The sequence below is a fragment of the Megachile rotundata genome, chromosome 3 (assembly GCF_050947335.1).
Source record: "Megachile rotundata isolate GNS110a chromosome 3, iyMegRotu1, whole genome shotgun sequence".
Taxonomy (NCBI): domain Eukaryota; kingdom Metazoa; phylum Arthropoda; class Insecta; order Hymenoptera; family Megachilidae; genus Megachile; species Megachile rotundata.
The window spans coordinates 10,593,778-10,616,431 of record NC_134985.1 but is presented as its reverse complement, the minus strand read 5'-3'; the positions used below and the strand labels follow the sequence as shown (position 1 = coordinate 10,616,431).

Sequence of the window (22,654 nt, the reverse complement as noted above, 5' to 3'; positions counted from 1 at the left end):
GGCATCTGTTTTATATAACAATATATTAATTGTTCTCTATTAATATTCTATGTGTTATAATGAGCATAAAGTTAGCATTATTAATAATAGTAATCATGATAACAGTAATAATAATAATAATCGTAATGGTAGTAAAATCGTATAATAATTGCAATGCTATTCATAATAGTCGTAGGATACATATTTTTAATTTTGCACATGTAATGAAATTATGTATCGGTACAAGTATTAAATATGTTATTATTAATTTGTTGTCTTTTATTAGTCTAATCTATTCCGATGTTATTCTATGAGTTAGTTTTATCGTGGTAATATTGAAAACACTGAAAGATATTTTTTGTAAAAATTGTGTAATATTAATCATAATAATTAACTTATCATTGGTATTTGTTGTTCTAATATTCAAATAAATACTTACATATTGTGAGTTCAATATTTAATACCACATTCATAATAAACATTTTTTTTCTGCGCATTTGCATTTCATTTAAAGTTTATTAAATTTTGTTCTTTAATAAAATTACCTAACCATTAAAAATTACTGAAAAATCTATATTACGCGCTAAAAAAAATATTTAAAAATAATATGCAGTAAAGTACAGTAGCGTTTCTTATGCTACTTTATTTGGAATTTTATTATCTCGATTTACCAATTAACAGAAATAAAAGTGCACAAATTGTGCCCATCATCACAGTTCTAGTAAGAATAACAAATAATACATTTATAAAATCATCCGTGTATAAGTTATTATACACTGCTTTTAAACTAAAAGTTGAGATAGTTTTTTGATACTACATAATACTTTTAGAGTAGAGAGCTGTTTTCTACTAATACAATTTCAATATAATGTAAAAAAAATATCGTATTTAAAGGTAACAATAATCGAAAAATTAGTATGAATAATTAGCATACGTTGTTGATCAAATAATTACATTAACTTATGCGAATGATACTCCTCTGACCGTAATTGAACGATGTTTGATAATTATTTACATGTGAAATGAAATTACTCGATAGTTTTAATGTAGCCTTTGCAAATCGATTGTCTGCTATCTGAGTCAATTAACAATTAATATTTATATTTTTTTTATCACTTGAAGCTAATTGTATAAAAAATTACGTCACTATCAGCTCTATGTATATGAATGCATTTCTATATAACAAATCAAAATTATACAGTTTAATATAATGCTATAGACAATCGATCAAATCTTAGCCACAATAAAAATTTGCTACATCTTATGTACAATAATTAGAGATTCATTTAATAATGATCTCAGTGAATAGAGTAATTACTATACTTTTGCAACGAAATTATTTCGGACGGACTTCAGCTAAATTATTTCTTAAAATTTTACTATCGACTTCAAAATGTGTTAGTCGTGAGTCAAAACACTGTACTTGTAGGCTCGATTTTTTCTTGACTATCACACTCGGCACTTTTTGCGGAAATCGGATCAAAACCTTTTTCTTCTTGAAGATCATCAGGAGGCACCATTGGTAAAATATTATGATTTAAGGAGTTTGACAAAATGTGTTGGTCATGTGTGGAGTTTATAGTTTGCGACGAGTCTGATTCCTTTTCTTTATCGCCTAATCGTTCCATATCATCTTCCTTTAATTGTTTTATGGAAACAAAAGGTGCGCCATTTGTAGATAAATTTAATTTTAAACGGTTTCTAGTATGTCTTAATTCTCCTAATTGATGTTGTTGACTATAATTACAATCGTTTAATAACTCTAATTTATTTTCTTGTACTTCTAGTCGATTACCGTCTACTTCATCTTGTTCTTCGTTCATTGATGTAGAAGCACCAGGAAAGAATTGACTTACATATTTACTGTCACTAGCTTGAAACTGAAATGGACGATTTGAACTGCTCACAAAAAATTCTTCATTTCCTACAATCAAAATTGTACAATAATATAAATAAAATTTATTTTAACAAATAAACATTACATTTAAATATTTAAATCTAATCAAAATAGAAGATTAGAACGTACCAGTCTGATTAACATCGTCATAGTCTAAAGGATATAGATCTAAGCGTGGTTCATCTATCATTTCTTCCCAATCTAAAACCGGTAAAAAAATTAAAATAGCTGTTTAATTTTTAAATACATTTTTCTCAAATAAATATTATTAGTTAAATAATATATCATAATTATATAAAATAGTTCAATTATACCGCTGTAGGAAGTTGGCTCCCATGTAGTAGTTGACTCTCCTTGAGCCTCAGTAGTTAATGTTTCTTTCGGATATTCATACACACAATGATATCGTTGTTTTTTGAACCATACACTTTTCTTCTGATCCTGAAGAAATCATACATTATCAATTTAATACAAATTTTTGAATATTTTAGTAAATAAATAAAGAAAAAAAACTGTATTCACACACGTTTCATAAATTAGACAATTCTACACATCTGAGATAAATAAAAATGTATAAAATGTTTAACACGTGGATCTATAATACACCTACCAATTCCTCCTAGCAGCAAGAATGAAGAGAAAAAAGTAAATATATTTATATTGAAAAAAATGTGAAAATATTAAACTATTATTGAGCTTACATTAGATTTTAACGTTTTATCAGGAGATCTTAATGCTGAACGATGAGGGGCTAACGTTGCATTCCAAGCAGATGGTGTAAATTCTTCTTCTTCTTCCTCTTCCTCTTCGCCATCTGCTTCTTCCTCGTTTTCTTCTTTTTCCTCTTCTTCATCTATCTCATCATCAATATCATTTACTACTGCTTCTTCATTATCACTTAAATTCTTTCCAATTTGACTTTGTTCAATATGTGGCTCATTGTACCGCTAAATAATAATGTAAAAAATTATATATAAAAATACATTTATAATTAATATGTCTAGTATTTTATTTATATAATATATACCTTCCAAACAAATTCTCCGGAGCTAGAACTATTATCCTCGCCTTCTTCCTCTTCTTCATCTTCATCCTGACTACCCCACTCATGCTCTGTTCCAAAACTTGTCGACATTAGATTATCCTCTAATGGTAAAGGCAGTGGTAATGGGAAAGACGGAGGTAGCTGTTGCCATTTAGATTCTTCTTCAGGACTTGGTAAAGGTGCTCCTCCACTAGCAATCATGATATGCGATTTATCATCACGAGAACGAACTATTGAACAATTATAATCCAAATTTTCTTCTTCAGAAAGATCCTCATTAGTTGTATCTCTTTCGTCATCCTGTAATTTCTCTTCCAGTCCCTCAAATAAAATCATTTTATTGGTTCGCGTATCGATTAATAATATATCGTCTGACCCAATGGATTCTTTTGAAGCAATTGATACATCTCTAGAATTCGATATCAATGATTCTGAAGTAAGAGTGCTTTCGCGTTCCTCTTGTATTGGACTAAGTGGAGTACCATACACATTATACCTGCATTTAATAAAAAAGGATTTCTTAATTTAATTTTTTAAATAACTGATTTCTTAAGTAACTGTTTAATACTGATCAATGCCACATTATAAAAGTTATTGTTAGGAATTAAAAGGTACCTTATTGAAATACCCACTCCTCCACTGCCTTGATTAGAAGAATCTTCATTATCATCGTCATCCCATTTATTGCTTATATCATTAGATATAGGATTATCATCATCATGTGTTTCTAAAGGCTCCACAACTGACATTTGAGCACAGGGCAATTTCTCTCTAAGCTCATTTCGAATTGCTGTTACAAATTCTTCTTCTATATCAAATGATACATAAGAATTATCGCTTCGTAAACTCATCGTAGAACTATCTTCGTCTTCAACTTCATTCTCATGTACGTTTTCTTTTTTATTTTCATTTCCATTCTCATTCTCATTCTCATTCTCATTCTCATTTTCATTTTCATTTTCATTTTTATTTTCAATTTCATTCTCATTTTCATTTTCATTTTCATTTTCATTTTCAATTTCATTCTCATTTTCATTTTCATTTTCATTTTCATTTTCATTTTTGTTTTTGTTTTCATTTCGATTTTCATGTTCACTTTCATGTTCGTCTTCATTTTTCTGTTCATTTGATAAAGGTCGTTCTAATTCTTGATTGGAGTAGTTTATCCTTACAGGTGAATTATTTTGTATTTGTTGAAAAACAGACTTAGAATTATTTGGTTCTATTAATTCAGTTTTTTCTTCGTTTTTATTGATTTCTTCTAAATTGACATTAGTAGAACTTTCATTATTTTCTCTTTCAGATTCATCTATATGTATAGGAAGTAGTTTGTTTTCTGTATGATTAATTGAAGGTAAGTTTTCTGTGGTTTTTTCAGACGTATGTAGCGTTGAATAATACTCAGCATCAAGAATAGTATCAAGCTCAAATAAAATCTGTAACTGTTCTTCTTCTGTACATGTTGGTACATTTACTACAGAATCTGCTGAAGTGGAAGGAACCGAAGTGCAAACATTCTCTTCTTCTTCACAAGATTCTTTATCTCTAAATCCAGAATCAGAACTTTGCTCGTCATCAGGAGTAGATAATTGTTTCCTTTCTTCTTCAGCTTCATTTGGTAAACATTTTCGTTCTATGTCCGTGTCATCTCCGTTGGAGAATTCATCATGTACATTATATCCAGAACATTTTGTAAACTGTGGTGTATCTGGTGTAGATGCAGCAGTTACCATCAGATCCATACTATTATTTTGTTTTTTAGATGAAGATTCTGCATATTCAGTAAATTCGCCTTCATCCAAGAAACCAGGTACTTTCTTTTCCAAAGCAGAATCCAATGCGTGATTCCAAAGTACTACATCAACTAAGTTATTTTCATCGGTTTCAAAATTAATCGAAAAATTATTAGAAAAACAAGTATTATTATTATTATTTTCATGTTTAGATACATCATGACACTGGGACTCATTATTTTGTTTCAATTCTTCAAATGATCTATCATCAGGTACATAACGAAGAAGAGGAAGATTAGGTTCTCCTTTTGATAGAAGTCTTAATACATGTTTCTCATTACGTGTTTCTGTATTTATATTTGCAACCGGTGTAGTATCAATGTTTGTGGTAGATTCTTTATCATCTAACGATAATCTTAAAATTGGCGTCTGACCTTGATCCATAGTTAATGTTAATAATTTTGGCCTTTCTGAATTGTCTAATGTCTTAATTTTATCAGTATTATTTGGAAAAGGATCTCGTAATTTTCTTAATGCTTCGTCAAATTCATCAGTATGGCTACTATGTCTGAGATCACTATCACTACCTGTAGCAGGTAATTTTTTCTTCCCATATTTTTCTGATATTTGAGTTCCCATTGATAATTCAGTGTCAGAATCGAAATCGATATGTACAAGTACCATTAAATCAGTGACAGATTTGGATTTCTGTTTTACTTTTTCCGAATAAACTCCTTGCTCAATTCGACCTTTCCAACTTTCTTCTTCAGTTTCAGAACTGGATTCATGCTGAACAATATTTTTAACATTCGGAACATTTTTTACTAATTCACCTGGTCCAAGACGAAATGATGATTGTCGTGGTGTGTCATCGACGATTGTAGTCCAGTAATCTGAATCGATACTTCCTCGAAGATCCTGTAAGCTAGCACTTCGGACGTGTTTAGTTGCATTAATTCGTAAACTTTCCCATCTTTGTTCAAAGTCCAGATATTCTGTATGTTCATTTAGAAGAAATTGCCTCACCTCATCCAAATTCGGTCTTTTCTGTGGATTTAAATTCAAACATAAATGAATTGCTTGATATATGTTTGATGGACAGTTTTCTAGGTAGGTTTGCAACACTTGTATACCATTTGATAAAAGATCAGTTCTTAAAGATAACAGCATCTGAATTACTTGTTCATCACTCTTATTATGATATGGCCTGTTTCCCCATGTAGCGATTTCCCAAAGAAAAATTGCATAACTCCACATATTTGCTTGAAATGTAATTTCCCTTGTTTCAATAGTAGTATCAGTACATTCTACACTTTCTGGTGCTGACCATCTGATAGGTAATGCACGATCTCCAACCACATAATAATCTTCTGGATATTTTTCTACACCAGTTCCATAATCTCCTAACTTTGCTGATAAATCTGATGCTACTAAACAATTTCTGGCAGATAAATCTGTATGTACAAATCCATGACTGTGCATGTGTTTCAAGCCAGCAACAATATCTAGTGCTATTCGAATTGGAATATTTTCTTTAATAAGTGCTTCTTGAGATTTTTTATCACGGTTTGATAACAAGAATCCTTTCACGTCACCTGCTGGACACGATTCAAATAATAGTAGGTATGGATCAGTTTCTAAACAGAAACCCAGTAGGGTTAAAATATTTTGATGATGTAGTTTTAAATATGGTGTAGCTTCGCCAAGAAACCAAGCTTTTTCTTTTGTAGTAGCTTCTTCTGTAAGAATTCTGACAACAACACCGCCATTTTTAGAAGCTCTTTTATGTCCTTCCAAATCTGCACGACCTTCAACAACTTTTCCAAACCAACCATGTCCAATTTCTCTCAAATACTTTAATTTTTCTCTGGGTACACTTAATTCTTGCGTGTTAAACCATTCATGACAATGTTCCGGGAGAGCGTTAGAGTGAGAATCATGTTTTTCAAAAAAAGATGTTGATAATGGTAATGGTTTAGGTTTTGAAGAATTCTTAGAGCCAGATATAATATGCTCTACGGGTAATGGTTCAAACTGTACTCTGTCTGCAACAGCCAACATTCTTGGAACATCTAACTCTAAACCATCAACAGAGTTCTCAAATACTGACTCTTGTCCAATATTGTTTCCATCTTTGAATTCCTGAAAATGAAAACATGATTATATTTTCCAATCTTTCTTCTACAAAATCAAGAAAAATAAATATTCTAACATATACAAGATAAAACTGCCATACATTGTATCATTATAAGTTAATTATCAATTATTTCTATCACTTACAAATAATAGACATGCAATTATTTGAAAACATTCAAGGAAAGAATAAAATTTCTATTACTTTAACTATTTCTATTATAATGATTATAATTAATAATAACTACTTAAGAACAATAAATAACTACGAATACATAACTTTTCTAATATTCATAATTAAAAAATTTTTATAATAATCATTCAATAATTGCATCACTAAAAATTATAATGTCTGAATTCCTGCTTCCAAAATACTTTGAATTATATTTCTACTATATCTTGAACGTTAATGATAAACTTAATAATAAAGCTATCTAATTTTTTAACAATTCTTTTTCATGTGTTTTAACTCAGACACTTATAGCATTACAGTTACCTGGTTGCATTTTTCTGCTTTGTCCTATAATTAGAAATGTATAAATCATTGTTAAGATATTAAACATACGCAGTAATAATTTTTGTACGCAATGTTACATCTGATAATAAATTACCTGAAATCCTTTAGGTCGTCTAGGTCTTCGACAACACAGACATCCAACTAAAGTAAATGCTGTCGCAGTTATGCTTAAGAGACCAAGTGTATATTGTATCCAGTATCGTTCCCATTTTGATGATGTATAGATGTGTGACAAATCTATTACAAGTAAAATAACCTCTCATTCGTGACATGTTAGCTAAATAAATATAAAAATACACAATTAACATACCTGTTTTTATCGAAGATGATACAGGATAGGCTGTAAGAGTCGGTAGACCCGCCCAAAACAGCCAACATATCCAGCATAATATAATATCCAGCATTGCGCATTGAAACTTTTCAATGATGATCGTGATCTATTTAAGTCATTCTTAAAAATTTATGAGTTCTTAAACCATTGCATGATTAATAAAAAGAGAAAGATCTATTAAATCGTAACACGTTCTAATTTTACGACACACGAATCACCGTTTTTCGTAATCTCATGTTTCTGATATCTACGATATATTGGAAACTAGCTTCGATTGTAGGAAATGCTGTTTAATGACTTTGTCACAGCAACGATGAAATGTTGTAACAGTATGTAAAACAGAAATTCACTTTTTTTAGGGAAACCACCTGGGCCAAGCATGATACGTATCGTGAAACGAATACAATACAATCGGCCACGGTCCGGTTAGAAGGTAGGTGTAAAATCACCACGCTTGCCAAACCCAGTTCTATTCTTGCGCCTCTATTCTCTCTGTTGCTCTCTTTCTACTTTCAATACAGTATTATACAAATATATGTATAATTTGACTAGGGATTGCTTCAAGCAGTGACATTTTAATTAACACTACACATTTATACACACAACAATGTAATTTAATAAAAAAACAAACAACTTTTACCGTGTTATTACAGTTGTGACAACTAATGTAAAAAATTAACAGACAACTAGTTTATTATAATACTAATTACATGTATATGAAATAATTTTTTTATCAAACTAATGATTTTACAAAAGCGTAAACATGTAAAATAAGCAATAGGTATGTATTAATTCCAATTTGAATAAAGAATTCTGTTAAATTTAATGATTATAAATCAATTATTTAAAAAAATAATAAAATATTTTATACGGTATATTACATACGTATTAATGGATATAAATGGATATAAATCGATATAAATGGAAGAATTGTGAAAAAAAAGCTTTAAATAAAATCTTTGATTTTTAAACTACTTTTATAAGAGCATATTAATTTAATTGAATTTCAAACAAAAATAATATGGAACGAAACAAATATAATATACTGATACTACAATATTTAATTAATGTTTCATGATTTTTTATATAATAATAAATATACAAATTAAAAAATATTATGTTTGCATTTACAATTTTAAACATTTGTTATTAATATACAATTTTATGTAATAATAAAATTCATTATTAGTAATTCAAACAGTATAGTAGATTAGTAATTTTATAATTTACAGATTTATGCAAAAAAATTGTAATTAATGTTATAACATTAATATTATTATAATATATAATATAAGATTATAACAGTAATACACTTTTTAATTATTTCATAATTTAATTTGTTATGATAGATAAATATAATAAATATCATTATAAACTTATATTTACAATATATAATATACACAAAAACACATTTGTATATATATGCATTAAATATTGTAATGTTAGAATCACTACTTGAAGAATGAAGTAATCGAAGTGCCTTGATATAAGGTCCCATGGTGTAATGGTTAGCACTCTGGACTTTGAATCCAGCGATCCGAGTTCAAATCTCGGTGGGACCTGTACAAGATAATTTTCTTGTTTTTGGTTAACATTTTTTTAGTAATAAAAACAGGTAATTAAAACTTATTGACATAACAATAAAAGGACAGCATCTTTTTTAAAAAAAATTTAATTTATTAATAGGCCTTTAATTGTACAATATTTAAATAATATATTTATTGTAAATTACCTTCATAAATAAATAATTTTATATATGTATTATATTGCAATGTTCAATACTTATTTATAATAACAACATTATTTATCAGCATTTGAATTTATTTATTATTATAAAACACAAATAGTTATAACAATTTAGAGGGCAGCACTGTTGATTGCACCATCTGACTTCCTCCAATTTCGACAGCTATGTATTTAGTCACTGTTAATCAGATGATTCTTAACCTTTTGTTGTGAAACTTATTTACGAAGAAATATAATTCTTTCTATGAATTATACATGTATTTATTAAAATTAATAAAAATTGGAAGAGATATCATGTTATGAATATTGGATATTGCATACAAAGCATATATATCATTAATAAAATATATTTTGAAACAAAGAAATGTTTCTAATTTTTTAATATAAAAATAAATATAAATTATAAAATTTTAATAATAAAATCATTTTAAGAAGTGTGCAATCATGACCGAAGCATGTGATTCTATAGTGGTAGTTAAAGCGAAACCAGTGCGTAAAGTATTTAAAGCTCCATTTAAAGTAAACAAAGTTCCTGAAGAGATTTTAAATGATCAGTTATTAAATTCAGCTATTGCTGTATTACCAGCTAATTACAATTTTGAAATACATAAATCAGTATGGAGAATTAAAGAAGCAAAAGCCAAAAGAGTTGCGTTACAAATGCCTGAAGGACTTTTAATGTATGCTACAACTATAGCTGATATAATAGAAGAATTTACAGGTGCAGAAACTGTTATAATGGGGGATGTTACTTATGGTAAGAAATTATAATATTTTTAATTGAAAAACAATTTTTTTATATATTTAATTTTTAGTTAAATTAATAAAATTATATATAAAATGCAGGTGCATGTTGTATAGATGATTATACTGCAAAGGCATTAGATGCAGATTTTTTAATTCACTATGGACATTCCTGTTTAATACCAATTGATCAAACAGTTGGTATTAAAGTACTTTATGTATTTGTCAATATAAAAATTGATCCTTTACATTGTATTGAGTGTTTACAAGCTACATTGCCAATTACAACTAAAATAGCGCTTGTAAGTACCATACAATTTGTAGGCACATTACAAGCAATTGCGTTAGAAATGAGAAAAAATGGTTATGAAATATCTATACCACAAAGCAAACCATTAAGTCCTGGTGAGGTATGTATACTTAAGATATTGAAAAAGTTAATTATATTTATGAAATGCATATAATTATTAAATTACATATTTCAAGATTTATATTTATATAAAGATTTTAGGCTGCACAGCACCACAAATTCGATGTGTTGATGCACTTGTTTATGTAGGAGATGGACGATTTCATTTGGAGGCAGCAATGATTGCTAACCCAAAATTACAAGCATTTCGATATGATCCTTATGAAAAGAAATTAACACAAGAATTTTATAATCATGAAGAAATGCTAAAAACTAGATTAATGACAATTGAGCATGCAAAAGAAACTGGCAGATTTGGATTAATACTTGGAACTTTAGGTAGACAAGGAAATATCAATGTTCTTAAAAATTTAGAAAACAAAATTAAATTAATAGGAAAAGAATATGTGATTATATTGCTCTCAGAAATATTTCCAGATAAAATTAAACTATTTAAGGGTGTCCATGCTTTTATACAGGTAATAATACTATATGTATATACACATATATGTAAAATGTATATTTTGCAATCATATTGTACATCATAAAATCGGTTTCATGTTACAGGTTGCGTGTCCACGATTAAGTATAGATTGGGGTACCGCTTTTGAAAAGCCATTTCTTACACCTTATGAAGGAGCTGTTGCTCTAAAAATGGTAAATCATAACATTGATAAACCATATCCCATGGATTTCTATGCTTCTATTAGTCTTGGGCCATGGACTCCTAATTATAAGGAATGTGACTTAGAAAAACAAGTTGATACCTGTTGTGGTAAATGTAAAGATAAAACATAAATAATAAAAATTATTTTAATATTATCAAAATAATTTTTTATTCAAATATTCCTAAACTTTTTACTATTTTTTTTATTTTATTTTCAAAACTATCATATTATCATTGCAATTTTATAAAAAACATCAGATTATACATATGTATATGTAAATGTATTTATTTATTGATAAATTTTTAACTTTCCTTTCACGATCTTTAGGATTTCTTTTTGCATATAAATTTTTTACACATTCAATAATAAGAATAGTAATTATTCAGTAATTTATATATATTTTTAAATATAATTGTTTGTTATATACCATACGTTTACAATAACAAACATGGTATATTGAAATATATGCTACTTTAATCGGCGATAGGGTGATTATACATACAAGGGCCCGCGTGGGCGAATTACGTCATACGCCCACCTGTAGCCGCGCACACGTACAAAGCTTTATATGTATCGCACAGTGGATATATATTAAAATGATGATTGCTACGAATCGTTAAAATTTGTTTACGTTAGAATTTGCATATTAATAAACACATTTAATATACTTAAAATATATTTTACTTATATTGCTTTCAATTTGAATTTTCAAGTTTCTAAATATATTATGAATAATAAATTATAATTTTTTAAGACATTACTGTACCAATTTAACAATATCGTTTTGACAAACAAATTTTAATGTAATTTTTTAAAATATATATTAGAAATCAGTTATTCAATACACGAAATAAAATTAAAAACCAAATGGTATGAAAATGTTATTAAGAAAAGGTCACGGGGTAGATTACATAGTTCCCGGGGGTAGAAGGTTGTTTCGGCCGCACCCCGGCATCGCGACGTCAGTCGTTGTTCCAACGTGGCTCAACAAGTACACGCGGTAGCGTGCAGATAGTTCAAACATTTAAAAATGTTTTGCATAATATAAGTTAACTAATAATTTATTTTATTTACAAGTATATCAAAGAAATGCACAACTAAAAATTATTATTTCAGAAATATCAATATAAACTTAAATATATTGTTACTGTTATATATTATTTGATCATTGATCAGATAATAATTAAACATTACATTGGTGATCTGTAAGTACATAGACATAATTTTGATACTAATTTTTTAATATCAAATAATTTATCTTTTTATTTAATTAAGAATATTTGTTCATAGATTGATGTCAAATACTGTTTACTAAGTCATTTCATCTATTATTTAAAGTTCATTATGAATATTAATGAAGTTAAATTACTGAATATGTTTAAAAAAAAGAAAAGCAGAAGATACTACCGATAATGTTAATTTATACAATATTAATTGTATTATTAATTTTGAAAGGAATATTTTTGAATGACATCCAAAATAATGAATGGGGATAAGTGGGAGGGAAAATGGCCTAAACAACAATCACAGGCTAATAAAACAGTGAAACGAAATATTAGGCGAACTGAAAAGTCTGGATTAAAATTATCAAAATCCTCTAGAGGAACAACACCTAGAGAAAGAACACTTAGAAGACTGGAAAGTAATGAAAGAGAAAGAATGAGAATGCATAGTTTGAATGATGCATTTCAGGTAAAAATATTTTCGATGATCTTTGTGTAGAATTATCTACTTTTAGGATGATTTAAATTATTCCATTTTATAGTCATTACGTGAAGTAATTCCACATGTAACTAAAGAAAGACGATTATCCAAAATTGAAACATTAACTCTGGCAAAAAATTATATAGTTGCCCTGACAGATGTTATATGTGAAATGAGAAATGAAGAAAAAACTACAGATCAGCAAACAGAAGTTTCTGAATCTCAAGAATCATCCAAAAACATGAATATCTGCTTGAATATGAATATTCCAATTCCTTCAAAATCTTGTAGTTAGGGAACTTTTAATATTTACCAGAATAATCATTTGTAAAAGGACATGATTCTAAAAATAGTGCAGGCCTATAAAATAATGAAAATTATTTTTTAACATTAAAATTAGTTTAAATATAAAAATTACTTCAAGAGTACCTTGTTTGAATGTGTTACTAAAATATTAATATGATTTAAGTATTGAAAAATAGAAAAAGATAAGTTGAAATTGCTAAACTCAGAAATCAATACTTAATTTTAATCTAATTTATTTCAATTTATTTGTACTTCTTACAAATATTATATGAACTATTGTGCCAAAGAATACTAATATTTTCATAATATAAAATAGTATTATAATATTAAGAAAGGTCAACATTAATGAATGTATATATATCAAAATATTTTCTGAAATTATTTTTTAATTATAAAGTGCATGGTATATTGTTCCAAATATTAAATCAAGTATTGTTAATTCAGGAAATGCCTACACTATGATGTATATGCATGAACAACTAAAATATAATTTTATTGATATAAAGAAATATAACAAATTTATAAAATATATAGCTAATTTGTTAACCTGATATTTATCTTTTCAAATATACATGTGAGAATAAAAAGCAAATAAAAATTTATTTATTTATTTATTCACGTGATATTTGTTATTTCAATACATAAAGAGAAATTATATTATTATAAAATTTAATGTTTAAGAAAAGATGTAAATATGAAAAGGTACAAACAAGTAAATACATGTATTTTCAGAATAAATAATATATTTACTATGTACAAATTATGTTGAAGTTATAAAAAAAATTTTGCATTTGATTATTATTTTCTGTCATTTTAAGATATAGTAATTAAATGCATTAACAAATTAATTAACAACAAAAGAAATAGGCCAACATTCTAAATCTTGTAAATCAACTAACACAACTGTTTGTGTCTTAGAAAATTTTGGAATGCATATCAATCTAATTATTTGTCCTTCCTCTGCTGTGGATACATGCTTAGTATTACCAAGGCTAGTTTCTTATGATAATATAAAAATAAAACACAATGAAGAATATTCTTACCTGTGAGTAGTTTAGTATCATATTTGTCCATATTACCAGCAAAATATACATCAGGACACTCTGTCATAACAAATGGATCAGTCTTGCAAGATGGATAAGTTGGTATAGTATCTGGTGCTGTTGGTGCATAATGTTGCCAATCTAATGTACGTTCTAACCATGTCAATGGTGAAACATTAGCAAGACCAGCAACTTTCATAATATCTATAATAGGTTGACCGCTAGATCCAGCTATAATACGGGAATTGATACTACCAATCCATGGATTAGTTGCTCCATAGAAACTTTTAAACCTAAATTATATAAATATAATAAATATTTTATTGTTTTATGATATCCATATATATTTTGCTACCTAGCACATTGAGGCAAAACACAAGGATGAAGTGGCTGTTGAGGTATTGTATGACACGTTGGATCAAATTCTCCAGGTAGTAATATTACGGGACAGCATTGTACTATGGGATGAAGAAAATTGTCTAGTTTGTGAGCTATTGTTGCTGTCTCTTTAAATACAGCTTCATCGTGTGCTTTATTTTCAAAATATCCTTTATGATTATGTGTTTTCACTGATCCTCTTATGCTGTTTCCTAAGTTAATGTCATTATTTATTTTAAGTTGTTGTTATAGCTAATATAAATAAAATACCTGCTATAATAATATACACAATAGATGCCACATCTATTTGACTTTTTTTACAACCAATCATTCCAGTTATCCATTCAGATAAAAGATTTAAACTTAATAAATGTGTATTATTTGCTAGATCTAATCCTGACATTATCAAAATTTTTCCTTTATCTGATGACAACTTGTTAAATGCTGATGGCTTTGGACAACATCCTGGGAAACACCAATCTATTACCTACAATAAATATTTTACGTATTGAAATCAAATAAATTATTTTTAATTTTTATAAATAATTAATTATATAATATCAATATTTACTAAAAATGAACCATTTTCCAATTCATGCCCTAATACAGCACAAACAACACCGGTAACTGCATCTTGAATATTCATGTGATTTCCGACCAATTTAATACGTAATGATTCATCTTCCAAATATAATACATCTTTAAATGATGCATAATTTGATCTAGCCGGTTGAGTTGCTAATTGTAATTCTTCACTAAGTTCACGTAATATTGATGGCTTTAATTCCTGATGTTTATATAATGTTCCTATTACGATAGAATCATTATTTTCAGTTCTTTCAGAAACTTCCGATATCGTCACAACTTTGTATTGTGCTGTAACAACATAATATGTATTAAGAAAATAACCTAGAATTAATAATAGATGTAACCTCTATAAATACATTTACCCCACTTGATTTTCGCCTGTTGCAAGAGATGATCTTTCAATGCTGTTAATCGTGCATTGTATATGTTACAGTACTGTTTTGTAAAATTCTTTGAAAGAATTTTAAACTTCTCAAAATCTTGAAACTCAACTGATTTGCGACGATGTACTAATGGCGGGTCAACTTCCATTTAAAAAAGCGCTTTTTTTATATTTTCGAACTATATTTAATTTATAATAAATATATCATACCAACTAAAATTAATTAATTGCAACGCATTCAAATCATGAAAGAAGAAAAAATATTTAATGCACATACACGTTTATCTTATCTATGTACTTCATATTTGGATTATATATGGCTTGTATGTAAAAATTTGTTAAAAATATATAATTGTTAGGCGCATGATTTAAAATGTAATAAAATAATGAATATTGAAACATAAATTAACAGAAATTATTTGATATAAATGTCAAAAGAATATTATTTTAAATATCTATTATTATTAATTTTACACAGAATATTGAATAGTTAAATACAAGGTAATTATTTATTTCCTTAAGATTATAAATGTAACTTAAAATGGATTAAAAAATCAATTGCTATTAATGTGTATGAAATAATTTATTTTACATTGATATTAATACTTATTCTTATTTTCTGACTATATTGTAAATAAAAATGATGCACAACCTTGAATATATAAATATTGAAAGAACAAATTTAAAATACAAATAGCAGAATACACGTATATTAAATTAATTGTTACCAAATAATACTCTACAACACGTAAAACATTTTGAATTGATTATAAAGTTATGCTGGATTTGGCGGTAATCCCATTGACCAAGCATCTAATAATTTTTTATCATGAGGTCCAGCACCTAAGCTAAGCATAAGTCCAGAAAGGTCACCACTATGTCCACGACCTTTCATGGCATGAACTACTTTCGCTATGCTGTAATTAAACCAAAAATTATATTAACTTATGAATATCAAATAAAATTTATTTCATAAATATTTCTAATAACTGTACTTTGCCCATTCTTCTTGTAGTGCAGCAAAATGTGCTTTAAGAGTAGAATTTCCAAGTTTTTCATTATCAAGTGATTTTTCAATCTTTGTCAGTAACGTTGGAAGCTTAAGCGGTAATGTACCTGTCCATCTAACGACATGCGAGCTCGAATTTTCAATTTTATGCTCACCAGATATAATATCCAATCTACATACATTTGCACATGGTAAAGGTACAGCCACTGATGTATCCACGCCTAAAATTAACAAAATAACTTATAAAATATTTAATACAAAGTTTCAAATTACTAGATTTTTCGTCCTAAATAGAATACAAGTACCGATAAAGTTGCACTTATTAGGATCCATATATTCTGTTGCTTGAGTTTTAACTCTTCTACATGCACGTGGAATAAGAGAACTAAGTCCATACAAAGATTCCAATCTTTGAATATTTGGACCTCTTACCAAAATTTGAACACCTGTTAAACTAGAATATAAAAGTTGCCTAAACTGTTCTTTTCCTAACGTGATTCTTAAATCTCTAAGTATTACTGTAGTGGATTTTCCTGAGACTTCTGAGAATTCAGATGTTATTTCTTGTTCATTCGAATTTAAATTTAAATTTATAGGTAATTTAGCATTTACTAAAGTGAATCCATCTTCAGTTTCTGAAAAAAATTTTTTTTGAAACAAAATATATTTGTATTAAAAATTTTTTATACATATATTGCTTTCATAATACAAACCGATCTGATGCTCCAAATTATAGTTTAATTCATCATCTAACAAACTCATGGGAAAAATTTCCACAAAATGTCTTGCTCCTGCACTAAGAATCCATACTAACCACATGTGGATTCTAATTTAATTGCAATTTATTAATATTATCGTTTATAAATATGTATTAAATATTGTTATTAAAAAATTCAAAGCATACCGTATAAAAACATGTTTTTCATTAGTTATGTTGGTTAAAGTTCTAGGCTGTTTGTTTGAACTATTATATGATCCTGATCCATTGTTAGTTGACAAACGAACAACTCTTTGTGGACACTCTGCTTCTTCTGCATTGTATTTTTTTTCAGCAAAGTCTTGTAGCTCTCTAATCACTTCTTTTAAATTGTCAACTAAAAAAGGCCACATGTTTAAGAGAAATTGTTTGTCTCTCATGAAAACAATAAAACTGCACCATTTGCGAAAACCTCTTGCCTGGAAAAAAAGAAAGAAAGATTACTTTACATAAATGAAGTTTCCTTTTATTTTTATCTAAATATTAAAATTAGAATTATTGACATGATTTGAATAATTTGTTGTAATAGCTACCAAACATGCTTTTTCGTTGCATAATTCACCTGGGCATCTTTTAATGTAAATGTATGACTTAAAACATGCCCCCTATATTCATCTCCAAAGTAGCAAACACCTTCTTTACCAGGATGTACTTCACAGCTTAAACTCCTTAAATAATTAAAATCAAAATATAATTTTTAGTTCCTCAACTAATATACTATATATTCATTTTAATAAAACATATAATAAACTTAACACATTCATAGTCCCTTGACCCAAATAAGGGTCACTGTACTCCCTACTCATATATTCTCTGACTCAAACAGAGGTCAAGAGAATTCAAAATAAACAGTCCTATTATTTGCAACAATGTATGAGTAGGGTATACATTTTTGTTCTGGACTGCAAACGTATTAATATTGTATAATTATTATACCTAAAACATGCATGTTTTAACAGGCACCAAACATCTTGCGTTAATGATTGTTGAGCAGAAAGGAATGATGTCCTAGTTTCATGTTCATTACTTAGGTACTTTACATTGCCAATGCTTTGACATCCTTCGCATTCATACTGCTCATCTTCAACAATATTTTGATTCCGTCTTAATATTTCTTTTGGTCCATAAAATTTTAATTTCTCTGTACTTTGATTATCGTAATTACGATACGTTTGAGTTGTGAATATTACTTTAGGTCCATGTGATTCACAAAAAATACATAAAGCAATCACAGCATTCATTGTTAATGTAACTTCTTTGTACGAGTATTACAAATTTATTATTCTTCATATATTTTCATTGCTTTATTATTCTTATTACGTTTAATACATATGACTTATGGATACAAACATATTAGATTTTGACGAAAATTAAACATAATATCAAACTATTACATTATAAATACATGTTTAACGATTATAGAAGTTCGAATTATAATAATTTTCAACATAACCTCTGGGTTTAGTAGCAGTCACAAAGTATAGCTACTGAAAAAACACAATGAGAATATGTTATTTATCTACTTTTAGTTCACGTTTTAAAAACAATGAAATTGACTTTTTTCTGCTTTTTCACGTGATAAGCCAGAAACGAAAGCAAGCCAGAAGCACGTGACATTATGATAATCTTTCATACATATCTGTATAGTACACACATTTACATATATCATTTATTGGATGAATCGTATTTATATACATATACATACACCTGAACTTGCAACGACCTCGCACAAGTAAAAAAACAGAGAAATATTTATACATGTATAGAATAATATTATTCATTATAAAACAAGATACGTAATATGAAAATATCAATTAATCAATTAGTCAATTTTTAAACATTAATGAGTTCCGGTTTAATAAATTTACTTTAATATAAATCATATAAAATTGTAGCATATATACAATTAATTTTGCAAAAATAATATTATAAACTTACAAATTACATAGATCATTTAAGAATAAGGGATATAATAAATATATCTGTTTTTTAATTATAATCATTTTTTTTTAATTATAATTCAGTTTTAATTTAGTAACTTCGTATGCAGCTCTCATCCATATACCCACTGCATGTGCTTCAGGATTAGGATACTTAAGTTCCTGTAACATATATTTTGAATAAATTTTTTTAGTTAGTTGAAATAGAGTATACTGACTATTATAAATTGTATTTGTTATATGAATAAGTAAGTATATAAAAAAAATAGATTATAATACTTTATATCCTCCTCTATGCAAAGACTGTGTGTAGGCAGTATTTATAGCAAAGTTTTCAGCAGTTTTTACAATCATAGCAAATGCATCAATAGGATCCATGTTTGTATTCAATCCATTTCTTAAATCTTTTTCCATTGTTGTTAAAACAGTTAGTAGTACTTGGTCATTTACAGAAAATATTCCAAGCTGTTTTATTGTTTCATTTGCTTTATTTAATGCATGCAACCACATATCTGCTGTTACTTCTTTATCACTATCATATTCTGAAAAAGTCTAAAAAATATGTTTCTGTAATATCAATTTACATTATAATTATTTGTAACTTACTTTGGCAACATTGTAAAATAGTAAAGAGTATAATCCTCCTTGTGAACCACCCACTGTTCTTTCAATAATTTGACTAATTTGTGTAAATGCTGCATACACATTTGTTCCTAATATTTTCTTTTGCTGTAAAATGTTGTTCTATTTAAAATCGAAAAATTCTTTTGTTCATCAAATAATATATAACCTGAATAGCCTGTTGTATTGCATTAGCTCCACGTGCAAGACTTGTACCACAATTCCCATTTCCGAATTGTTCATCCATTTTATTTAATTGTTTTGTACATGCTATTATTGCTTCACATGCCATTGATATAATGGATAAAAATACTTGACTAGTTTTATAACTAAATATTGGTCCATGTATATTTGTGTCATATGGAGTAATATTCTGCATTCAGATTTTATTTTCTTAATAAATTATACACAGTATTATCATACAAATGAATCATGGAAACTTAATTACCTTAGAATGCCTTTTTGATGTAATTAGTTGTGCTGTATCATCCTGAAAATTAATTTTAAATTATAATTCAGTCAAATAAATCAAAACATAACTTAGATGTATGGAACTATTACATTTTTAATATTCATTATTTCAAATGTTAACACTTTTGGCCAAGCAGGTGCATATGATGGATGATCTAAATATTTAATTAATATTGTAGTAAACGAAAGATTTAATAAACAAACATGAAAACCAATGTTTTCAGTCACCAATGATTTCATATATATTCTTTTCATTTTCAAACCACATTTTTCTATTTGTTTTAGGAGTTCTAAGATAAAAATATTTGTTTCTACTTGATTACAACCTAAAAAAATAGGTATAAAGACAACATTGAAATGAGCAAATGAAATTTATAAATATTTGATTCCTTTACAATACCAAAATTATTGATTAAAATTGCAACCTCATGGCCAGTATGAAATGTTTTGGTTCCATATGTATATGTATTACTTTGATCTGATTCTAAATTCAATACATTCATTATAGGTTTTAGTGCTTGCTTAGCTAAATTTGAAAATGCTTCTATTTCATGTTTCTCAGATAATGTATTTTTATATTCTGAAAGATATCAATTTTTTATATATTACGTTGCTATGTAAATATAATTTTTTAATAATTTTACCTGCTTTTAAAGAAACTATTTCTCCACTGCTTGCAATTGAGTTACAAAGAAAATAAATTTCATTTATATCCTTTCCTTCTTCTGACATAGCCCCAGCTATTTTGTAGATAAAAGTTAATGGTAACAAATTTTGTTCTTCAGTAATACTTTCAGAATAATGTGATGTATTATTTATTGTGATTATTTTAACATTATATCCTTTTGCTTCAGCACGTAATTTAGCTGAAGTAAAATTTATTATATATTCTGCACAATTTTGAATGATTAACAATATTCCTATGAATAAATAAATAAATTGATGAATATATTCATTATTATTTTTTGACAACTCATTATTTCAGAATCTCAGAAACACAGTATACTAAGTCCATTTTTTTAAAAAATTGCAATTTACATGTTCTTTCAGTAAAATTTTTCACTCTTTCTGATAATAAATATTAGTTCACTCTAAGTCATTTATTTTTTAATAGTGTAAGAATTATGATAAATCCATATTTGATACAAACATTTTTACTTGTTTAATGTGATCTTTTTCAAACTTTGAACACTATGGTTCTGAGATCCAGATTTTAATGAAGATATATATGCTGCAATGCAATCACATTTCAATTTCATTACCTGTTGTATGATCAAATCCAACTTCTTCAATAACTTTCAAAATGTCATTAACTGGTGGTGCACAAAAAGTATTTCCCAAAATCGCTGCTGTTAACATACCAGGACCTACAAATCCTGTATATGTTAATTCATTTTCTGCTTTGCCACCAGATATTAATTTTACCTGTAATTAATATAACATACCATTTTATATTTGAACTATTTTCTTCCAAACATAAAAAGTTCCTTACCTTCCCAACCATATTTACATAATCTGCACGTAAGATTGCATTATAATGTTCTAGTACACTTAGACCACTATGTAATTTTGTTAGTCCCAAAAGACTTTTCTCAATTATTTCATTTGCATAATCATGTATTATTGTAGACATATTTCTGTATATAAATATTATATAACTAGTCTGAATATATATATTACTTAAATTAATAAGTAACCTAAATATGCAATAATTCAACTATAAAAACCTACAACAGATTTCATTAAAATGTACAATTAAAAACAACTATGTTTGTTAAAGTTTTTAATGACTGCATTAAAATAATAAGCATATTTCTAGTACATAAAGATAAAGCTGTCAATATAAGCTGATGATCCATACGATATAAACAAAAAAGTTATCCCCACCACTGAAAAGTAGACTCGTTGAAATGTTAGGAAATTGCTCCCGAAGAACTGTGATGTGATCCGGGCTACTAGGTATATTTGTGCAATAAATCGATGCAAGAATAGAACTTTCTTATTTTTTTATTATGAAACTATTACCAATATATTTTTGGCACTCTTGATTAAAATTAGATCAAACACAATGTAATTAGGGATATATTTACTCATAATAACTTATTGGTAAAGCCGACGATATAAGTGAAATGTTTGGAAGTGCAACTAGTACAATTTAAAATTATGTTACTATACAGTGTCATATACAATTGACAATGAAACAAACTGTAATTTTAAAATAAAAACGAAGGAAAAGAAAAAGACCTTGAATAT

The 22,654-nt window shown here is 27.4% G+C and overlaps 5 protein-coding genes and 1 non-coding gene across 12 annotated transcripts; 3 read left to right on the top strand and 3 right to left on the bottom strand.

The window, feature by feature from the left end:
* Nucleotides 1-4: 4 nt before the first annotated feature.
* LOC100875966 (uncharacterized) lies at nucleotides 5-8,258 on the bottom strand. Of its 2 annotated transcripts, XM_076529997.1 has the most exons (9): nucleotides 7,615-8,258; nucleotides 7,399-7,541; nucleotides 7,284-7,307; nucleotides 3,537-6,796; nucleotides 2,904-3,417; nucleotides 2,578-2,823; nucleotides 2,191-2,317; nucleotides 2,006-2,077; nucleotides 5-1,903 (listed from the first exon to the last, which is right to left on the bottom strand). In XM_076529997.1, the coding sequence occupies exons 1-9, from the start codon at nucleotides 7,706-7,708 to the stop codon at nucleotides 1,389-1,391; spliced, it is 4,995 nt and encodes a 1,664-aa protein (XP_076386112.1). In that variant the 5' UTR covers nucleotides 7,709-8,258; the 3' UTR covers nucleotides 5-1,388. The 2 variants fall into 2 exon arrangements, with proteins under 2 accessions (XP_076386112.1, XP_076386113.1); XM_076529998.1 differs by lacking the exon at nucleotides 7,284-7,307 and having other exon boundaries at nucleotides 7,615-8,255.
* An 867-nt stretch (nucleotides 8,259-9,125) lies between these two features.
* On the top strand, nucleotides 9,126-9,197 carry TRNAQ-UUG (transfer RNA glutamine (anticodon UUG)). The gene has a single exon. It is a non-coding gene; the product is annotated as a tRNA-Gln (tRNA).
* Nucleotides 9,198-9,488: 291 nt separating this feature from the next.
* On the top strand, nucleotides 9,489-11,365 carry Dph1 (diphthamide biosynthesis 1). Of its 2 annotated transcripts, none has more exons than XM_012282356.2 (4): nucleotides 9,489-10,138; nucleotides 10,228-10,535; nucleotides 10,612-11,013; nucleotides 11,102-11,365. In XM_012282356.2, exons 1-4 carry the CDS (start codon nucleotides 9,826-9,828, stop codon nucleotides 11,330-11,332), a joined length of 1,254 nt encoding a protein of 417 aa, XP_012137746.1. In that variant the 5' UTR covers nucleotides 9,489-9,825; the 3' UTR covers nucleotides 11,333-11,365. The 2 variants fall into 2 exon arrangements, with proteins under 2 accessions (XP_012137746.1, XP_012137747.1); XM_012282357.2 differs by having other exon boundaries at nucleotides 9,503-10,138; nucleotides 10,630-11,013.
* Nucleotides 11,366-11,499: 134 nt separating this feature from the next.
* LOC105662121 (uncharacterized) lies at nucleotides 11,500-13,826 on the top strand. Of its 3 annotated transcripts, none has more exons than XM_076530004.1 (3): nucleotides 11,500-12,407; nucleotides 12,658-12,894; nucleotides 12,968-13,826. In XM_076530004.1, exons 2-3 carry the CDS (start codon nucleotides 12,670-12,672, stop codon nucleotides 13,199-13,201), a joined length of 459 nt encoding a protein of 152 aa, XP_076386119.1. In that variant the 5' UTR covers nucleotides 11,500-12,407; nucleotides 12,658-12,669; the 3' UTR covers nucleotides 13,202-13,826. The 3 variants fall into 3 exon arrangements, with proteins under 3 accessions (XP_076386119.1, XP_012137745.1, XP_076386118.1); XM_012282355.2 differs by having other exon boundaries at nucleotides 12,493-12,894; XM_076530003.1 differs by lacking the exon at nucleotides 11,500-12,407 and having other exon boundaries at nucleotides 12,476-12,894.
* A 109-nt stretch (nucleotides 13,827-13,935) lies between these two features.
* On the bottom strand, nucleotides 13,936-15,789 carry LOC100883991 (DNA polymerase delta subunit 2). 3 transcript variants are annotated; one of them, XM_012282353.2, is made up of 6 exons: nucleotides 15,578-15,789; nucleotides 15,205-15,509; nucleotides 14,904-15,120; nucleotides 14,611-14,845; nucleotides 14,256-14,548; nucleotides 13,936-14,172 (listed from the first exon to the last, which is right to left on the bottom strand). In XM_012282353.2, the coding sequence occupies exons 1-6, from the start codon at nucleotides 15,750-15,752 to the stop codon at nucleotides 14,057-14,059; spliced, it is 1,341 nt and encodes a 446-aa protein (XP_012137743.2). In that variant the 5' UTR covers nucleotides 15,753-15,789; the 3' UTR covers nucleotides 13,936-14,056. The 3 variants fall into 3 exon arrangements, with proteins under 3 accessions (XP_012137743.2, XP_012137742.2, XP_003702058.2); XM_012282352.2 differs by having other exon boundaries at nucleotides 13,936-14,175; nucleotides 15,578-15,782; XM_003702010.3 differs by having other exon boundaries at nucleotides 13,936-14,175; nucleotides 15,584-15,779.
* A 378-nt stretch (nucleotides 15,790-16,167) lies between these two features.
* Nucleotides 16,168-22,636, bottom strand: BHD (folliculin). The gene is made up of 17 exons (XM_076530006.1): nucleotides 21,894-22,636; nucleotides 21,664-21,826; nucleotides 21,046-21,321; nucleotides 20,802-20,981; nucleotides 20,492-20,727; nucleotides 20,379-20,420; nucleotides 20,100-20,303; nucleotides 19,916-20,038; nucleotides 19,589-19,861; nucleotides 19,409-19,462; nucleotides 18,306-18,454; nucleotides 17,932-18,037; nucleotides 17,517-17,788; nucleotides 17,326-17,438; nucleotides 16,918-17,247; nucleotides 16,599-16,833; nucleotides 16,168-16,520 (listed from the first exon to the last, which is right to left on the bottom strand). Exons 1-17 carry the CDS (start codon nucleotides 22,032-22,034, stop codon nucleotides 16,379-16,381), a joined length of 3,039 nt encoding a protein of 1,012 aa, XP_076386121.1. The 5' UTR covers nucleotides 22,035-22,636; the 3' UTR covers nucleotides 16,168-16,378.
* Nucleotides 22,637-22,654: the final 18 nt, after the last annotated feature.